General features: G+C 39.0%; 1 protein-coding gene across 11 annotated transcripts in view; it reads right to left on the minus strand.

The window, feature by feature from the left end:
- Positions 1-19530, minus strand: part of ANKRD27 (ankyrin repeat domain 27) — a 74411-nt gene that overhangs the window by 49364 nt on the left and 5517 nt on the right. For 8 of the 11 annotated variants that reach the window (XM_048870710.2, XM_048870707.2, XM_048870708.2 and 5 more), the window contains 12 exons: positions 19370-19438; positions 14825-14955; positions 9790-9900; positions 8354-8510; positions 6982-7136; positions 6562-6621; positions 6413-6466; positions 6257-6322; positions 6075-6151; positions 5161-5282; positions 3811-3889; positions 2485-2617 (listed from right to left, as the gene is read on the minus strand). In XM_048870710.2, coding sequence (XP_048726667.2) covers positions 2485-2617; positions 3811-3889; positions 5161-5282; positions 6075-6151; positions 6257-6322; positions 6413-6466; positions 6562-6621; positions 6982-7136; positions 8354-8510; positions 9790-9900; positions 14825-14955; positions 19370-19412 — 1188 coding nt within the window. In that variant the 5' untranslated portion in view covers positions 19413-19438. Of the gene's footprint in view, positions 1-2484; positions 2618-3810; positions 3890-5160; positions 5283-6074; positions 6152-6256; positions 6323-6412; positions 6467-6561; positions 6622-6981; positions 7137-8353; positions 8511-9789; positions 9901-14824; positions 14956-19369; positions 19439-19530 lie in introns of those variants that run through there. The other 3 variants (XM_048870714.2, XM_048870713.2, XM_048870712.2) reach the window with 1 other exon arrangement.

A 19530-nucleotide genomic window follows, 5' to 3' on the forward strand; every position in this document is an offset into this window, starting at 1 on the left:
TACTGGCATCTTTGTAAAACAGCACGTGAACTAAGGGAATTTTAAAATGTTAATATTTCTGGACTGAGAGTGAGCTGGAACTATTGCTATTTATACATTACTGAGAATTACAAGAATTTTGATGGCTGAAATTAAAAAGGAAAAATTGCAAACTTTGTTTTTAACATTAACACTTTATTATGTTTTCTTAACAGGATTCAATATAGCAATATAAACAAGAGATAAATACAAAAGGTCATATTCTTTTCTAAATGTTCAATAGTTCAGAGTGCCACAGATTTGTGAAAAGAGCACCACAGAAAAGCAAAATCACGTATTACCATAAAAGTATTTCTTTAAATAAAATTGAGGTTACTCTAAGAGGTTTCGCTTTGTTAAGATTGTGCCGTGGAATTGTCACACCCCAAACCCTGTACATTGAGCCAATCAGTCAAACCACGGTAATCCAGATTCCAGTGCTATGCAGTTGACAGACTGAGACTTGTTGAATTCTCTGGTCCCATGTTCACATCCTTTCGTTTCCAGGTCACATGGGGAACACCTATTTTTGCAAGAGCAGAAACTCTAGAGTGTTTTGAGAGCTTAACCAAAACAGATCATAAAACAGAGTAAACAGACTACAGAACACTTTTTGAAAGCTTTAAAGTTTAAAAGGACTTTAAGAAGAAAAAACCAAACCCTAGGTAGGTGTCTTTTTAGGCTCTCCTCACTTGGCACAAGAAACAAGCGTGATCTAAATTCAGGACCTAGTCTGTTTTCCACATGTAAGAGGCCGGCTCCATACCCTAAATAAGCCACAGGGGCTCTCCTTTGACCATGGCAGCTTTTAAAGTCACATCAGCACTATCCCTTGATTGGCCTGGAGGGACTGCAGCTGATTGACAGAAGGCATGCTCACCCACCATGAAATTAATCCCCTGCATCTGCAGCATTTCTGACCCCTGCTAGGTTAGAGACCCAAGAGCAAACCTGGGCTTCAAACTCTGGTGTCCAGCACCACAGAGCTTTGTGTTACCACTGGGCTATCATGCTGGTGCCACAGAGTTATTTGCATTGCATAAATCATTTGTTAAATGTCATCAGCTTCACAAGAGGGAAATCCAAAGCCAGTGCCCACTATTTGGGAAGTATAAATGGAATACATTTAGAAGCTGCACTAGGTGGTCAAGGCTCGCTGAATAATTCTGTTTTGATCTATAGTACAATCTTTTTTCCACTCCCACTGCTATGATGTAGGTTTGAGCCGGGTTATTAAAATAAACATTAAAGAAAAAGGCTGCACCGCATTCTAAGAGAAAGTATGGCACTGAGCTCTAGAATACTGTATTGAGGTTAAAGCTATAATGCTATTGAATAAGACAACTGGATACAGATAAAAATTTCTAGCATTTTATAAAAAGTTACTAAAAACCATTTTGTGATCCTGTCATTTTAACTTGTTTCCTTAGTAGATATTTTAAGAATGCAGTTTTAAAAATCAAGTTTTGTATAGTGTTGTTGTACAACCAGCCACAGCAGTTCATTATGTTGTATGCTTCAGGCTACATGACATCTTGCTAAGTACTGTGCAATGTGTAAGTGTGATATTTTCACCCAGCATATTCCACTTTGACAGACAACCATTTGCCTATAGTTAAATTTGATTACTGAGTACACATTCCTTTTCATGTCTTGTGGATTCACTACATCTAACTGTTGCCAGTTACAAAATGCCATTCATTTTCAGGACCCAAAACTCTCAATGATAATGCTTCATCAGAAACAGATAAATTAACAATTGATCTTCCATTCTATCCTCAGATTACTGAAAGCCTTTGATCCACATAACAGGCTAGAGTAAGAATTTGGAATTAGATGGCACCTTTAATATGCTATGTGTCCCAACTTGCTTTATAAGCAACTAGGGGATGGTAAGGTATTCCAGTGATTTGTCAGGTAAAGCAGCAGATGTTACGTGCTCACCAGTGAAATTCACATTTCCCTCATCCACACTTGAGAAAGACCATTAGCTAGGACACCAGCTCACTACTCTTTTCGAAGAACTGCAGTGGTATCTTTTGCCTCCCTCCTGGCTGTGCAGGTACAAGATGGAGACCCTGGGTTTGAGATTTTTCCCCCAAAGGATGGAACCTCGCTCTCCTAAGTAGCCTGTTGTTGGATCACCATTAAGTGTTTGAGGCCAAACTTCATTGAGAAACTGAACATAACCACTGGCCTGGAAGACAGAATGCTTTCTGCTGAATTGTATTACACCAGCACAGACAGAGATGCACAGATTCATTGCAAGACTGGAGACATGGAAATCCCAAGGTCTGACAACTGGCTGACACTTCCTTCTTTTTTCTAATGTGGAAGCTGATGTTACTCAGCTTCCTCCTCCCCACCTCTGTTGATAAAAGAAGAAAAATACCTACCTCTAAAAAGGTATTAGAAGGAGCACTTAATATTTGTAAGATGCTAAATATGGTCATAAAATTATCTTACTGTTGGTCTGTCGGAGAGGTTTCCTTGTCGGATATATTCTATAGCAGCCTCAGCAGAGGTCAGGCAGTATCCCAGTTCATCCTTTGCTGAACTGCAAAACCTGAAGTTTTTGATGTAACTCAAATTTGCCATCCTAAAGTAAAGAAAAAACACTAATCCTTAAGGATTCATGAAGGTGTGGGGTAGAGGGGCTTATTTTTAATATTGCTGTTCAGTCTATTCAGAGAGGGGAAAGAAGTGGATGGAACTAGAAGTCAGTTCACATTCTCTCATCACAAGGAGCTAGCAGCCATATTTACAGACCCCTGAGCTTGTTCTGAGCCCTAGGAAGGAAGACAAAGGAAACTTATGCCAAGAACCCCATGAGGGATGTGACCCACAATGAGAATCTCTAATATTTCACTTCCTTTTCATATAAAACTACATTATGTTTTGGGTTATTTTAGTATTTGTTTGAAACGGAGAAGAAAGGGGAGAATGGAAAAGGCTGAACCAATTGTCCAGCAAGGGGAGAGAAGATCTTACATACAGAATGACCTTAAACTGCTGGATGAAAGAATGAAGAGTTATGCAAAATATGGATACATTTAGCATTCAGTATGGACACACCTTCCAGGATTGTGAGGCGGTGCTAAATTTTATGGTACTTGAAAACATAAGCACTTCATTAATTTTAGATGCCTTTTTTACAAAGGAAAAAAAAAACCTGTGAAAAGCTACATCCAAGATTGCAATGCTAATGCAACTGTTACATTGCAAGTACATCTAAATGCATGATTCATGCCTTTATGGATACTGGAATTCGACATTAATAGTATGTTAGATATTATCAGTAAATAGTTAAGTTAATTTCAGCAACATTCTAGTTACATTATCCCTCAGGACATTGATTAATCTCCAGGTGTTCCACACCTTTGAATGTCAAGTTCCCCAGGAGCTAAACTGGGAATTGAGGATTGGTTCCTGGCTGCTTTGAGACAGACGAAGTCAGGAATTTTGGTATGAAATAGGTCACATCAAGAAGTCCGGAAGGGGAAAAAAAACAAGCAGCATTTAATGTGTGATGGAAGAGCTATAAAAAGGAGAGGGAAAAGGAGGGTTTACAGCTCTTTCCCTAGGGACCGGAGATAAGCAAAGTTCCTTTTTATTGCTGAGTGTTAAAGATTCCTTCAAACCTATTTAAGAATTTTTTTTAAAAAGTAGTTTATAACAAACAGCAAGCTTGTCTTGTAGAGCTAGCTGTTTCTAGAAGCATCTATATTTATTTATGCAGCAACATTATGTACAAGTTACAGATCTGTTTGTACAGTAAAAAAAGTTACATACCAGTTAGGAATCTCCGTTTTTACAAGCAGATACAGCAAAACGGAGAGAAGATCATCTGCACACATGGTCTCCATGTTAACTGAAGGAAATAAGAGTTTATAATAGGAAAACCTTTAACATAAGCTACAATAGGCCAAAGACAAGAGCCAGGACTGAATGCGGATTTTAATAATTAAACTTTTTGAAACTCATTTCAGATAGAAAGGTTACTTATTCAGTATTTTCTACAGATATACTCAACAGGACCCACCCAACAGACCATGCACCCTCTAGATGACCCAAGTAGGCCAGCCTATTCAAGAAGTGTCAACCTATGGTAGAGTGCAAAAATACCCTGGAGTCACCTCTGCCAAACGCTTCCCTCACAATAAGTAAAGGAGTTTCTACGACTCTAGGGCTTAAATAATTACTCCCCCCAAAACCACGCATAGCCCTACAACGGACAGCCTCACAGCCAATGAGCCTTCCTTTAAAATGTTCAAATAATAAATAACTTTGTGATGGGGAGGAGAGGAGAGGCATGGACTGTGGAGAACTACTGCCCCCTTTTCACTTGGGGAGTTACTTACTTCAGTCCCATTAAACAGTTTGGTGTGACTATACCAACACTCAATATCTGACTTCAAGAGGGTCAGGTTTCATTTGAGGGAACTTAATTTTACATCTTCAATGAATTAACAAAAGGTATCATGCAATAATGGGAATAAACATTTATCTTCCACGATTGTTCCACAGTTTTATTCTATTTAAGTTTTGTAAAGAAAGTCTCAATCAACTTAACATCCTTTGGGTGTCAGTGTATTTACAAGATTATGGTGGATGGCAAGGCAAATGTCAGAGTGTTGTAGCAACTCAACAGCGCTACAATGAATCACTCAACTCCTTGAAGAAAAATATTCTCTGCATCAGAAAGAAATCAACATTAGGCTTTTTCTCTGCTGAGGTATCAATGCAAGACAAGTATTTCCCACCCACAATAACTATTACAGGATGTTTATGCCCAAGGTAAGTATACTACTTCAAGGGTCTGTTTTGCCTAGGGTGACCAGATAGCAAGTGTGAAAAAAATATCGGGACAGGGGATGGGGGCGGGTAATAGGCACCTACATAAAAGACAAAGCCCCAAATATCAGGACTGTCCTGATTTTTATAGGGACATCTGGTCACCCTAGTTTTACCTGTTGTACTTAATATTCTGCAAGCCAGACCCTTAGTATTCTGTTTGAACATGAATTCTTCCATATATATAAAAATAATGCATATAAAGTTATAGTGTATGTAAAGTACTTTCAAGATGAAAAGTGCCACATATTAAAATTAAATTACCAGTTCATTGTTTTGAATACCAACCTCTTTGGCTAGGAGACTGCATAATAATTTCCACCACTTTTCGAAGACAGATCAGCTTCTGTTGTGGGGAGGTACATTTATTCAGCTGACCCAATTCTCGCTTTGCACGTGGAATATTAAAGCTATAAAATATTTTTGAAAGATAAAAGCCTTAGTATACAACCCAGATTTATGAGCTGTACTAATTAAGTATGCTTGTGCAATTGTTCAAATTTCAGGCAATAACATGAATTAAAGCCCAAAAGGGTGTGCACACTTCTGCACACCCATGGAATCAGGGAGATCTGCATGTTTGAACAAAAGGTGGGACTTCTTGTTCCAAATGTTGTTAAGCACATAGGCGCCGACTCCATGGGTGCTCCAAGGCTGGAGCACCCACAGAAAAGAAAAAGTGGGTACTCAGCACCCGCCGGCAGCCCCCCAATCAGCTCCTCCCCCAGCACCTCCCACGCACCAGCGCCTCCCCCTCCCTCCAGCCTTCCCACCCACTGGCAGCCCTGCCGATCAGTGCCTCCTGGTGATCAGCTGTTCAGCAGCATGCAGGAGGCGCTGGGGGCAGGAAGAGGAGGAGCGACAGGGGTGGGGCACAGCAGAGATCGAGCACCCCTGGCACATTAGAAAGCCAACGCCTCTGAAAGCAAAATTAAAAAATGGAGAGAAGTTTTAAGATACTGGAATTAAGACAACATCAATGAGGCAGCTAACCCAAGCTTGCGCCCTCAAACCCTTTACTTTTCTATCTTTTGGAGAAGTGAGAACATTGCAGAGGCTAGTACAGAAAGAAATGGACTTCCCTCCCCTGGAGCAGTGAGCAGATTTGGGGGAGAGCTGCTTTTTGCCTGACCTGAGACCTACTTAACTTTAATCCATTCCTGATGGAGTCATTTAGAAGCCCCTCATCATGCAACTCTCACCTGAATTCAGGCTTAACTCCAATATCTTTTTGCTGGAGATCTTGGAGGCTTCTTGTAATTTTGTTAAAGGCTGCATCCTAAGCAGTGAATAAAACACAACATTTTTAGACAAACTTTTGTACAGCTTCTATCAGTCTTGCATGGATTAATTATATTAAGCAAAAAAACCCACACAATCTTACCTCACTTGCCTCAATAGTTCCCACATATTTAAAGATCAGATCATAAATATCATGATGCACATACATCTGGGGAACAAACACCAGAGTTTAGGAAGGAAAAGGAAAGAAGAGATAAAAATAACTCATTGATGTTTTTGCCCAGCCTCAGAAACTTACTTCAACTGCTTGTTTCATCAGATTCATCTGATGTTCCTGCTTTGCAAGCATCCTCTGAAAGATATGGGAATTTATGCACTGAGTTAAACACATTGTCTAAACAATAGGCAGCTATTTTCACCGTACAGATTTACTGAAGTAATGCTTACCAAGTGAGAATCCCTCAATAAATGCTGGAGGCATTTGGTGTAAAGCGCATTAACAGAATCCTAAAAAATCAAGACATGAGATTTTTAAAAAGTCACTATGTTACTTAAATATGAGCAATGCAATGCTAGAACTCAGACAAATCCTGATCATCTTATTCAGGCAAGTAGTCCCATTCAATTAGTAGGACTTACTGAAGTGCGGAGACAAGCAGGATTTGATTTTTTTTTTATTACGAAAAAAAATAAAGCAAACTACCATAATCCTTTATGACTAAATACCCCACATTTTCACAATTCTATTTACAAAATATTTTGTTACATGGAAAGCTTTAATAAAATAAATTCAAACAGTGAATTACCTAGATACACACATTTAGGTCAAAATTCTAGGTTATCAAAGGTTAAAAATTAGATACTGACTATGTAATGTCGTAGGCTTTTTCTTTCATGTTCTTTAAAAGTCCTATGGAAAGATGCAATGTGTTTGTCAAATCTTTCAGAATGTCTTCCCAAAAAATCTTTCACATCCTCAATGTTTTTCAGGGAATAAGAATTTGATGGGGTTTTAAATTCTTCTGTAATGAAAGCTAGCAGTTAGTGCACCACAAAACATCCAGGTTCTTTTTCCATCTCTATTGCAGATCCCATTTATCTAGGCAACTTAACCACCACCTACAGCCAAAGCAAGCTCTGACATAAGCAAGCTCAGCTCTCATTTCCTCCAAACCAGACCTTTAACCTTGCAGTTTTCTACTGCTCTTCTGAAGGTGCAGTAAATAACCGGACCAAAAAAAAAAACCCAACAAAACAAAAACCCAGCACTCCTTTATAAAGAAGTTATTTTCAGAAGCCAGATTAAGGTTTATGGTTTGATTCCATACAGGATTAACTCAGACTCATTTCAACTTATTGTTCAAATCCAAATTTAAAACACTTCCCTCTTAGTTATTAATTCACTTTCCCTAATGTCAGTTTCATGTATAGAGTTTACCAGACCCTCTGCAAGACAAAATGTCAAAGTAAACTATATTTAGTCTTTTAGGGACATTAGAAGTTTCAGTTTTGCTTTTAAATTTTATTTTACCTTTTGTGAGCAGCGACGACTTGCCAAAATTCTGCAAAAGACTACATATACTGCTTTAAAGCAGTTACTCGGGCAATATCTCCCTAATCTCACCTACAGTATCTCCAACCCAGAGCAGGAAAGTGTTGTTACTCAGATCCATGTCAAATGCAGCCAGTTTAAGAAGCAAGAATTAAAAATTCTAATACTAAAGTCAGACATCACCAAAAGAAAAGCTGCTACAAAAAATAGTTAGACAACTTTTAAAGACGGCAACTGATCACATCATAAAGTTTACCCTAACCTCAAGATCTCAGTAGAAAGGGGCAACACCATTAATAAGTGATACAAGTACTAGTTTTAAACAGAGTCAAGACAAACTGCCAGATAATGACCTACCTGAAATTCTAATTCCATGTTGCATTAAAAACAAGCATTTCACAGAGCTGACTTTTAATTTAAATTCAGGCCATTTAAAAATATAATTTTATTAAGTCTTTGCTATATAAACCTTGGCCAGTATTTTTTTTTTTTAAGTCTGCCTCTTTCCTACCTATACTATCAACAGCGATAGCATGCCAACTAAAAAAAATCCTGAGTTTTCAATCCAAAGTACTGCTTTGTAAGACAAACCTAAAATTATACTGAACCCTATACAAATAGAGGACTGCCTTGTTGCACACCAAAGCAGACCCACTGTTCGTATTTTCCCAGCATTTCTGTACGCACCTAAGATTTCAGATTCTTCCAGGGGATGAGCTATACACAATAAGCTAAAACTTTCTTCTTTTTCATTGTAGAATGTTTCCTCAAAGAGAACAGGTACTGAGAGAGGATGATTAAAACCAGTTCCTAAAATAATCAAATTTCTCTGGATAAAGATTTCCTGAAATTAAAAAGAAGTCATAATATTGAGCAGAAAAACAGAAAGTTGACAATTGTAATACATAGTTCTGTATACTAGGAAAAGAAGGGGGTATCCTTGTAAGACCAAAAAAACCACCATTAAAAAAGTCTTTTGGGGGGAGGGGGGTCAGAGACCCTTTCATATTCTTGTTGCTTCAACAAGTCAGTGCTGCAGGGAGTGATTTTTTTTTATTTTTTAAATCCACATTCATAATCTTGGATGATCTTGTGTCTCCCCTCCGTCCCCAGTTTGTTCTCCACTGCATCATTTGTTGAAAGAAAATTCTGAATCTTGAACAAATGTGTCTGAAGTTGGTAGGTGCTCAAGTTTTTAAGTTACTCTACTTGAGACACCTTAAAAGGGCTCAATTTTCAGAAAATGCCAAGTACCCATCTTCTGATAAGTCATGACCCTTTAAAAGGTGCCTTGAGTTGGGCACCCAAAAATCACTAGCCATGTTTATTTAATAATTAAAACATCATGTTTTTCCACATTCACCCTTAGCATTTTTTTTTTTAAAAGAACTTTTGAAATGCTTTAGGTGCACTGAAACTTGTTTTATGGGCATTACGGACAAAGAACATGCATTTAAACAAGAATTCTGAACTTCTTTATTTCAAACTGCACTGGAAAAAACAATGCCATGCTAACGGATACTAGCATACTATATGGCAGGACTCCTCATTTATAGCAATTAGCATGACTATCCTTTTTAATACATCTTTTACTTTGTAACATTAAATCACAAGAATACACAAACTGAGTCAGAAACAGAGTGTGAGGTGACAGCAATTTATAACTTAAGAAAAAAAGTCTTTGAGACACTGTGCCATCCTCTTCTGGATAAACATCCCCCTGACTGTCTGTACAAGTACAGACAGAGTACAAGCACAGAACTCAACCCAAACATGCAAACAAACTCAAACAAAATATGCAAAGTTCTCATGGACAGAACAGACAGTCCATCTGAGTTTGTCCTACTAATTAGCTCTACGAATAAATACAAATACTTTGCACAAATGCAGTGATGTTAATTTGAAGCTGTATCTCCATTTCCCCTTCTGTAAAATGAGTTTGGAAGTAGCAGAATCAGGAACAGAGACCAGACCTCCAGTTACTTGCTCTAATCATCAGATAGTACTGTCTCAAACACTGCCTACCCTGGGATCACTTGAAATTTGGTTTCTCCCCTTTCCCTCTTGTCTATCATGTTCCCAGGCAGGACCCCTCCACCAGATCTGTATTAACAAAGGAATACCTTTCCATTTAAGGTCTGAAATTTTTCTTCCACTGGTTTTAGAACATAGGAATCAAATTGGCAGGTAGAGAGACTGCTGCTTGAAAGGCTCCCTTTGCACGGTACTAATATCTGGAGAAAGAATAAAATCAGTCAATCGCATGCCTTTGTAGGAGGAAATTCAGTGTGCCATCTGCTTCCAAATCAAACAACCTTTGTTCTGTGTTCCTCATCAAGCACTCTTCATATCAGACTTGTAACAACGTTTGACAGTGCGTGTCTACAATTTACTTATCTTTTTAAAGGAACAGAGCCCGTAACCAAGATTCCCGCTCAACATCTCAGATCACACACACACACACACACACACACACACACACACACACACCCCTTTTCTAATTAGCTGCAAGAGATAGGAGATGATCAGAGCATAGATTCTAAGTATAGCAAGCTGGGGACAATCAGAGCACGCTGTACCCAAAAGGAAAGGCAAAAAGCAACACCTCTAGCAAGACCCCCAGTCGTATAGATATAGATCTTATATTGCTGACATTTTTACACTAAATTAAAAACCAAGACTAAGCAGCTTAAAGTGTTCATTAAGGTATTTTCCTAGACCAAGTGAAAGACCACCAGAAAAGGAACAAAACATGCATAGTGGGACCTCCTCCCATTAACAGGTTAGTGGAGCCTTTAAAGCAGTGGTTCTCAGACAGGGTTCTGGGTAGGCCACAAGCAGGTTTCGCGGTCTGCCAAAATAAACTGAAGAGCTGGGCTGGCATTAGATTAGCTGGGGCCCAGGGCAGAAAGCCAAAGCAATTTAGCTTTGTGGGGTCCCCTGTGGTGTGGGGCTCTAGGCAATTTCCCTGGTTGCTATCCTGAACCCTGGCCCTGGTTTTTAATCTACTGGATACGCAGAAAAAACAAACAGGTATAGCACACGTGGGCCATGGAGTTTTTGTAGCATGTTTGCGGGGGAGGGGCCCTCAGAGAGAAAAAGGTTGAGAAACGCTGCTGGAGAGTGAATTATGGAATCAACAGGTGAACATTAATAGTACTGAACTATACAATCATTTGAAATGAAGTACAGTCTGTTTTCAGCTTGCGTGAGCATTTAGTGCTCATGGAAGGTGCCAGATTGATGTTCCTGGGAGCAGTCAATCCAGCACCAGATTCTTCATTCACAGGATACAGCACGGCGATATTGCCAAGCTTCCCTCCCGCAGGCTGCCCAGTCATTGTGCCTCAACCCTGACCTGGAAGAAACATATTTTAAAAACTAGCCTCTTATCCATCACCTTGCTAATTCAATCTTCTACATCTCTGCCAGTTTGTACTCTCTGCGGTGGATTCATGATGCAAACATACATACAGTGCCGGTGCTTACCCCGAAGCAGGAATATTCCCCCCCTCCCAATCCCCAATACTAAAACAGGCATGTTCTTACAATTAAAAAAAGTGAATGGGAGGCCCTCTTGAGCTGCTTAAGGCCCTAAGCAATTGCTTAGTCTGCTTATGCCTAACGCTGGCTCTACAAACAATTACTGGGAGTGGACTGAGGCCACTAAACCGAAGCGTGGTGAAATGTTAACAGCCGTGACTTGCAGTTGCTATTATCCTCACCAGGATTTGAGCTGTCTGAAAAGGTTTTAAAAAGGAAGAAAAGTCTGCCCCCTTTGCAATCAATCACAGTACAGGGGTCGACTGGAGAGCGATCTTCTGTCCATTTGGCAGGTCTTCACTAGACCCGCTAAATTGACTGCCGGTGGATCGATCTCAGAGCCTGGATTTGGGCTGTAGTGTAGCCTTAGCCTTAGAGAACTCTTCCTACACAACACTGATATCTACCCTTCCCTACCTCCCACCCCCGCTGCCAACCACCTCAACAGCAACAAGGAAGTTATATATCCTCACCTCCAAATGTGCTTAGCTACTGCAACTCAGATGAGTCAGTCAAACACTAAGAAACCAATTTACTCAGTCATACAGAGAAGAATTCAGTATTTCAACAACTACTTCAAACAGCTAGACTTTAAAACAGAAGTAGCACAGCAGGATTCTGAACAGCCCTAGAACTAAAAGTTGAAAAGAAGAATTCAGAGAAGAATAGGAAGTGGGGCTGTAACTACCTCTAAGAGCTAGTCTGCACAGCTCTTAAAGCAGAGCCTTTCACAAATCTAATACTCCTTTCTAAAACATTTTCACTCTTCTCTGTCTGTATCAGCTATGCATTTAGAAAAATGCCACACACAATGGAGGGACAACTTAAAAACACTGGGATCACACCAGTTTCTACATTTAAAAGCAGCACTTCAACAAACTAGCTAAATGCTGTTATTTTAGTGAGCAATTCAGAGCATCTAATTGAAATTAACAAGCATCTCACTCGGCATTACCTCCTGAAAACTAAATGCTAATCTAGCACAGGCCAATATTTCTCTCCAGTAGAACAGTTATACTAATGAGGTAGCAGTACCATTCTTTCTTGCATTCCCAAGTCACTGCCATTTGGATGCTTGCCACACAAAAAGGTCAAAACCACCAGAGAGCGAGGAAAGGTAGTCTTAAAAGGAACCAGAGCAAATGGCATATTAGCTCATATATACAAATTTGCCTTCCTACCATTAAAACTACCTGGTGAGTATTTTGAGCCCCTATTCTTCCATCAAGAAACTAATTTAAACTGGTAATATACATGCCTAAGTTTTCAAATAAAAGATATTGTCACAAAGTACAACATTGTCTATTCCTGCTGTTCTCTGGAACAGGAGAAATTGTAATTTTTTGCACTAACTAAAACCCTTTCAGTATTTAAAGATACTTTTTACAGAAGCACTTCTACTCTTCAGATAAGAGCACTCTCTGGAAATATTAACACTGCTCACAGAAAAAAAAATGCTTTTATTCTGGAGGCACAAAAAGCAATACCATTAGCAGCAGCAGAATCACCTCCATAAAGAGATCAGACCTAAGATGAACAAAGCAGCAGCAGGTACCATGAATCTTGACAAGTGTAAGTTCTGCAAATATTTACATTTCTAACAGCATCACTGCAGTTTCAGACATTCACAAAGCACTCTAAACAATGTCCACTTCTCTACATTCCTTTGGCATGTAATTTAAAATAAATAAAGCATACCCTATTGCCTCTTATTTATTTCTTAACAAGCAGAAGATATTACTGAATTAAAAGTATGGTAAATTTTAAAAGGAAAAAAAAAGTGCTTTTTCATTTTGTCCTGCCAACATTTAAAAGTTTAAATGGAGCAGTTTATAGAAACTTAACAGGCACAGTGTCAAAACAACATTTTACAGTTAAAGCCTGTTCCAACAATCCTGTCCAATGTCCTCCTACACTAGTCGTAAAAAAATGGATACTGCACAGGCCCACTTGTGTATGTAGACAGGGTTAGAGTTTAAATTATTAATACTGATTTAGGACACAGCCTGTGTAAAAATCAGATTTCTGCCTCTCCCCCAATTTCCACCAAAAAAACAGTTGTAAGAACTTATTGTTTTCACACGCAACATTTCCCCTCAAATCCCCTGAAAGTGGCAACCCCAATATTTCAGTTTTCTTGCTCCATGTATTCCACATACTGCAGGTCACTTACACACATGTTCAACAAATAGTTAAGTTTCTGAACTCTGAATACCGCTCACAGCAGAAATGATTTGACACTTACATTTAAAAAAAAAAAAAGTAGGAAAAAAAGCTATCAGGGCTTTCTCTAAGATTAAGATAAATAGGCTGACTAATTTTTCCCATGCCATTGCTAATGGATGATCCAAAAGCCCAAAAATAAGTGAGGTTATTTAACCGAATAAAACACTTTCGTAGGCTTTGCAATTAGAGCTCATCCTCTAAGATTCTATGTAGCTAATAAAAATAGAAACCAAGATCATTTAGAAATATTGTCCAGATTGCTGTAGAAAGCAGTAAATTAGCCTTGCAAGCAAGGATTACTCAAACTGTGTTTATGCTAGGATGTTTCCCCTACCTGGGAACTAGCACAGACAGAGGCCCAGGAACCAGTGGTTAGTTCCCCTCTCACCCTCAAATTAAGTGCTGTTTTGTCTAGACCTGCTTTAAAGAGGGTATAAACACCAAAGCACTTAAAACACCTTCAGCTGCTGGTGCTTCATTTACATTAGCACTCATCAATGGAACTGCATCACTGTTAGCAACACTTGGAAGTTCTAAAGAAAAACCCTAGCATTGACAAGGCTATGCAGAAACTACTGAGCAAATACATTTGCATCCTAGGGCTAGGCACTTGAAAAATAAACAATATACAGCTTATATAGCATCCTCCATAGGAGTCATAGGTCACTACCTCTCATCTAATTTTATTAACACTTTAAAAGCAGGAATAAATTGGGTTTTTCTTAATTGATGTTTTAATGCCAGACCAGATTTGGGCATACTGATTTACAATATAAAAACATAATTGCAAAAATGCTTCGGTTCCCAGTCTCTCAAGGTCATAATTATGACAAACAGTACTAGATATACAAGTTATTCAGACCAGCAAGGAAAACAAGACTTGATAAGAAGATGGATCTTTATTTATCGGAACTCCAGTACAGACAGCCTTTCAGTAGTGCAGTCAACAGCCACCTGGAGTCTATAAAACTGAACACAAACAATAGTGGCATGATATTCATAGCCTCATGTCACATAAAATAAAGTAGCTTGTTGGTCAAAGGACCATTATTTTCTTCCCTTACAAGCCAGGAACTTCAATATGTTCATGAACACAAGAGTGCCAATCCCATATTTAAAAAAAAAAAATGCATTTATATTTTGGGTCTTGCTATGAACCATCATTGTAAGAATCCCCCTAGAGGATGGAAGCCCATATATTTCATCTACTACCTCATGCATTCCCTCATATATATATTAAAAGAAAAAGAATGTAATATACTTTATGTATCTCAGTTTTGATCTAGTTTGTTGGCTCTCTCTCACCCCTTCCTAAACTTCAGTGAGAATCTGAGAGATTTTATTGCTTCTGTACGTAGTCAGTCAATTTAAAACAAGCTCTTTACTTACAATACCATGGAATTCTGCAACTTTCCTGCAAAGGTCAGGACGACGTTTCTGAATAGCCAAATAAAAAGGATTTTTCAAGAGATCTTCATCATACATAGCCATATGGATGTCAGAGATTCCAAAGGTATTTTCTAGAAGAGATACAAGTGTTAATATTACAGAAGTTAAAAACATATTTTATTGTTTAGTTTTCATATTTAGATGCAACAACATTTGGGAATATAGAAGATGATTTTTTGTATGCTTCCTTTCATGTTTTAGAAGTATAATAAACTCTCCTCCTTGTCTCACATCAAGATACAAAATATGTGGAGCTAACTTTAACATAGAGTGACTGATACAGAACCATGGAACTTCAGGCAAAATTAGTCTTCATAACCAAGCATTTCCTATTACTATTATCCCTCCCCAGTTCTTCCAACTGTTTACGCCCACGTGTGTGTTAAGTTAGACTTTATGCTACTGGGACAGAGACCATCTCGTCTCATAAAATCTGACCACTACCTGTTTGGGGCCTGAATGCTGCTATAATTATAAATAGATGATTTCAAACAACCCAATCTAATCAATTTCAAGAAAAATTATAAAGAGTTACTGCAGTATGCTATCCGAAAAACAAAACAAAAAAAAACGCATTAACCTTTAAAACATTCATTACTACAGTAAACTTGTGTACCAAAAACAAACCCTGCTAAGATAACACAACCACTTTTACCATTATTCTTTGTACATACATTATAATCTGTCTGGTTATGTGATGCTGACATTCTTGTTTATTTTAGAAACATGGACATACACACAGGCAACATGAGTATTCTGTACACAGACACCAATGTAAATTGCACAATACACATTACACTATCCTCAGCTATCAAGGGGGAAAGTCAATTAAGGAAAACAATTTCCATTATATGAAATAGTGCATCTATTATGAACCAATCAAATATTAAAATGAGGCACACAACCAAGAAGTTCTGGATACAGTTGTCTATGTGAGTGTTTCTCAAGCTTTTTGATACCAGTGACCAGCTTGCTGCCTTTCCTAAACTGTCAGGGAAATCTCAGGAACCCGCATGGGTCCATGGACTGGTTGTTGAGAAACACTGGTCTATGTCATCTCTTTTAGAAATTAGCCAAAAACTAATTCCTACTTTCAAGCCTGCCTTTCTCCCTATGAATATGGACTAAGGGTGCTCTGAGACAGCCACCACTAACAATTATTACAACTAATTTAGTGTCCCATTCTACCACACTTACTCACTCTGAGGAATACCTTACCTCCAGAAGTAATCCCACTGATTCAAGGTGGAAGAATTGGGCCCAGAGAGTCTAAAAACATATTTTACCTGATCCGTCATTAATACATTTGTGAACCAATCCTAACGAATTCAGGTTTTATAACATTCAGTTTGTCTATGAGCTCATGTCTGATGGAAGAAGTCTGAAATACAGTATGCTTTTGGTAAAAATAAAAAGGTCCTTATTATAAAACTGAACTAAATGCATGAAATAAAATTCTTGGTTTCTAAAGCTGCAAAAACCCCATGCGAGTTATGGCTTCCTAGGTTCTAATTCTCAACAGAAGTTCTACAGTACACGTTTCACAAACGTGAGGTTCAGTGACTCATAATGGGATGCCTCTGGAATGACTTCAGAATTTTTACTTTACTTAGAAGATGGAAAGGAGGTCAGTCAAGATTACAAGTGCCTGGGACATAAATTCCTAATGTATTAGATTCTTCCAATCTATTCCTCCCCCCACTACCCTTTATCCTTTACACAGAACTACTACTGTAGCAGAGGAAACTATGCGTTACCTAGGGAGGTGGTAGAATCTCCTTCCTTAGAGGTTTTTAAGGTCAGGCTTGACAAAGCCCTGGCTGGGATGATTTAACTGGGAATTGGTCCTGCTTTGAGCAGGGGGTTGGACTAGATGACCTTCTGAGGTCCCTTCCAACCCTGATATTCTATGATTCTATGCTACAAGATACCCTTTTATCAATGCTCTCAACCAAAACTTGCATTCAATAGTATACGCAAAAAGAAAAGGAGTACTTGTGGCACCTTAGAGACTAACCAATTTATTTGAGCATAAGCTTTCGTGAGCTACAGCTCACTTCATCGAATGCATACTGGGGAAACTGCAGAAGACATTATATACACAGAGACCATGAAACAATACCAGCAGGAGAGTGGGGTGAGAGGACGTAATAGCTCATCCAAACTGACCACTCTCTTTACAATGTGTATGATAATCAAGGTGGGCCATTTCCAGCACAAATCCAGGTTCTCACCCTCCGCGCCCCCCCCCCCCCAAACTCACTCTCCTGCTGGTAATAGCCCATCCAAAGTGACCACGTGTGTGGGGGGGAGGGCGCGCGGAGGGTGAGAAAACCTAGATTTGTGCTGGAAATGGCCCAACTTGATTATCATACACATTGTAAGGAGAGTGATCACTTTAGATAAGCTATTACCAGCAGGAGAGTGGGGTGGGAGGAGGTATTGTTTCATGGTCTCTGTGTATATAATGTCTTCTGCAGTTTCCACAGTATGCATCCGATGAAGTGAGCTGTAGCTCACGAAAGCTTATGCTCAAATAAATTGGTTTGTCTCTAAGGTGCCACAAGTACTCCTTTTCTTTTTGCGAATACAGACTAGCACAGCTGTTACTCTGAAACCATTCAATAGTATGTCGTCTTGGCAAGTCTACACAATCCCCTTTGCAGAAGGTAACAGAAGTTTGTAATGGGATCCCCAAGTTCAAAAGAGGCTAGACTTAAGACCAATAGTTCACTCAAAAGAGGAACTCAACTTGGAATCTGGGCACTATCCACAATATTTAAGATATTTTTGTTTTAGAGGAGCTTTCCTAACTTTAGCACATTAATTTCCCTAAAAATATAAGGGTCATTCACTCACCCTTTTCAATTTGACAGAGGTCATTTGGGGAAATGCATTTAGATGCATCAGACAAACATCAGGACAGTTTGAAGAGCTCTACCCATCTACAACTGAACTATATCAGATATCTTTAGAAACTGTTCCAGCTGTTTCTATCACTGTTCACAAGGCCACAGAGAAAAATAGCAACATGACCCATGATAAAATTTAAGTTATTATGGCCAGAGCTTTCGAGTTTTGCAAACTGTCAGAGCATCTAACATGACAGTTACATTAGTCCTGTCACCTCCAATTGTTCATTACACACTTGTTTCTCCCTGTCTCAAGTTAGAATGTAAGCTCTTTGGTGCAGAGACAATATCTTACGTGTTTGTACAGTCTGACTGGAGCTTATAAGCACTACTGGTTATAACAGGGTATGTCAGAGGCACTCTATAAAGAGGATGTCTATTTTACCACCTATTTTGGAATCAGTTTTTCCTATTTCCAATAAAAAAGTAGTACATAGTCATGAAAAAAAATTTCTAGTACAGTACTGTATACACCATGAAGCAAAAACACAATGGCACTATTCACTTAGTGTAGGAGGATAAAGGGTAAGATATTTATTCTAATTATTTCTATATGTACAGCATACAACAGGTCACTTATTGCTCCAGGTACTCTTTCAAGAGCCTTTAGATTTGAATTCTGCTATCCCAATGTATCTGCCCTCTTTCTCCCCCATCAAACATTTTCTTCATTACATGCAGTTGCAGTTTTAACATATTGTGTTTTAATAAAATGCTAGATATTCTCTCATACTTTCACACTGTTCATATTAGTGAGCTGTGAAATATTCCCCCTCTGCATTTCTTGGTTGTATGCCATGCTGGCAGAAGGGCAATGCCTCTTTCCTTGAGGCTCCCTTGGGTCCAGGAAGTGCATGTAACAGAAAGATGTGAGTTTCCAAAACAGATAGTGTAACTGGAGGCTAAGAGGCAGCTACACGATGCATCAGATGTAGCCTTATGATCCTATACCAGACTGAGAGCTCCCCCTATTCTAGGAAGAGTTAGTAGTGCAGCCTATAGCGAAGGCTGCCTGATACTTTGCATTGCAAGACCCCCTTTTCAGTTGCTTATAACTTTGCCAAAGGATAACCACTCAGGCTGAATTTTTCAATGCTGGGTATCTGCCTTGGGCTGAACTCCTTCAAAAAGCTTCAGCTAAAATAGTTCAGCTGTTCCCAAAAATTAGATTAGGGAAACTATTCTTTTTTTTAAAATGGCGTACAGCTGTTCCATGGAAAAGTTCTAGCAGCTCCATGGTTCAGACCACAGACTTGAAAACTGGTGTAGAATTGGAGGTCAGCTCTAGCATCAGGGATGTGCCTTTTGCCCAGAAAAAATTTACCCAAAGGCTAATAGCCTGGCCAGTCTCAGTTCATACATATTCAGCAGAAAATTATTAGAGTTGGGCAGCTAAATTCTCTGAAGACTTTGCCTGCACTGAGCATGCTTCAACAGCTCACCAGGATTTTCCCTGCAATTGCTTCTCCTATTACTACAGGCTAGGGCCCTGGAACAGAGCAGAGACATGTTCTCTCCTGTGCTCTCAAGGCTCCCCCGGCTGGCACCCAGGAGACAAAGAAAAGGAAGCCACCTGACTCAAATGCCACCTGGTGCATTCCCAGAGTACTATCCATCCTGTGCACTGAATGAGGCAGGGGTCCTGTGGGAAAAAAAGTAGTATGAGATCATGTAATTAGAAATGATAACATAATGCATATACAGGAGTAGTCTGAATTAAGGTTACATATGCAA

Source organism: Caretta caretta, chromosome 12, assembly GCF_965140235.1.
Source record: "Caretta caretta isolate rCarCar2 chromosome 12, rCarCar1.hap1, whole genome shotgun sequence".
In the NCBI taxonomy this organism is placed as follows: domain Eukaryota; kingdom Metazoa; phylum Chordata; order Testudines; family Cheloniidae; genus Caretta; species Caretta caretta.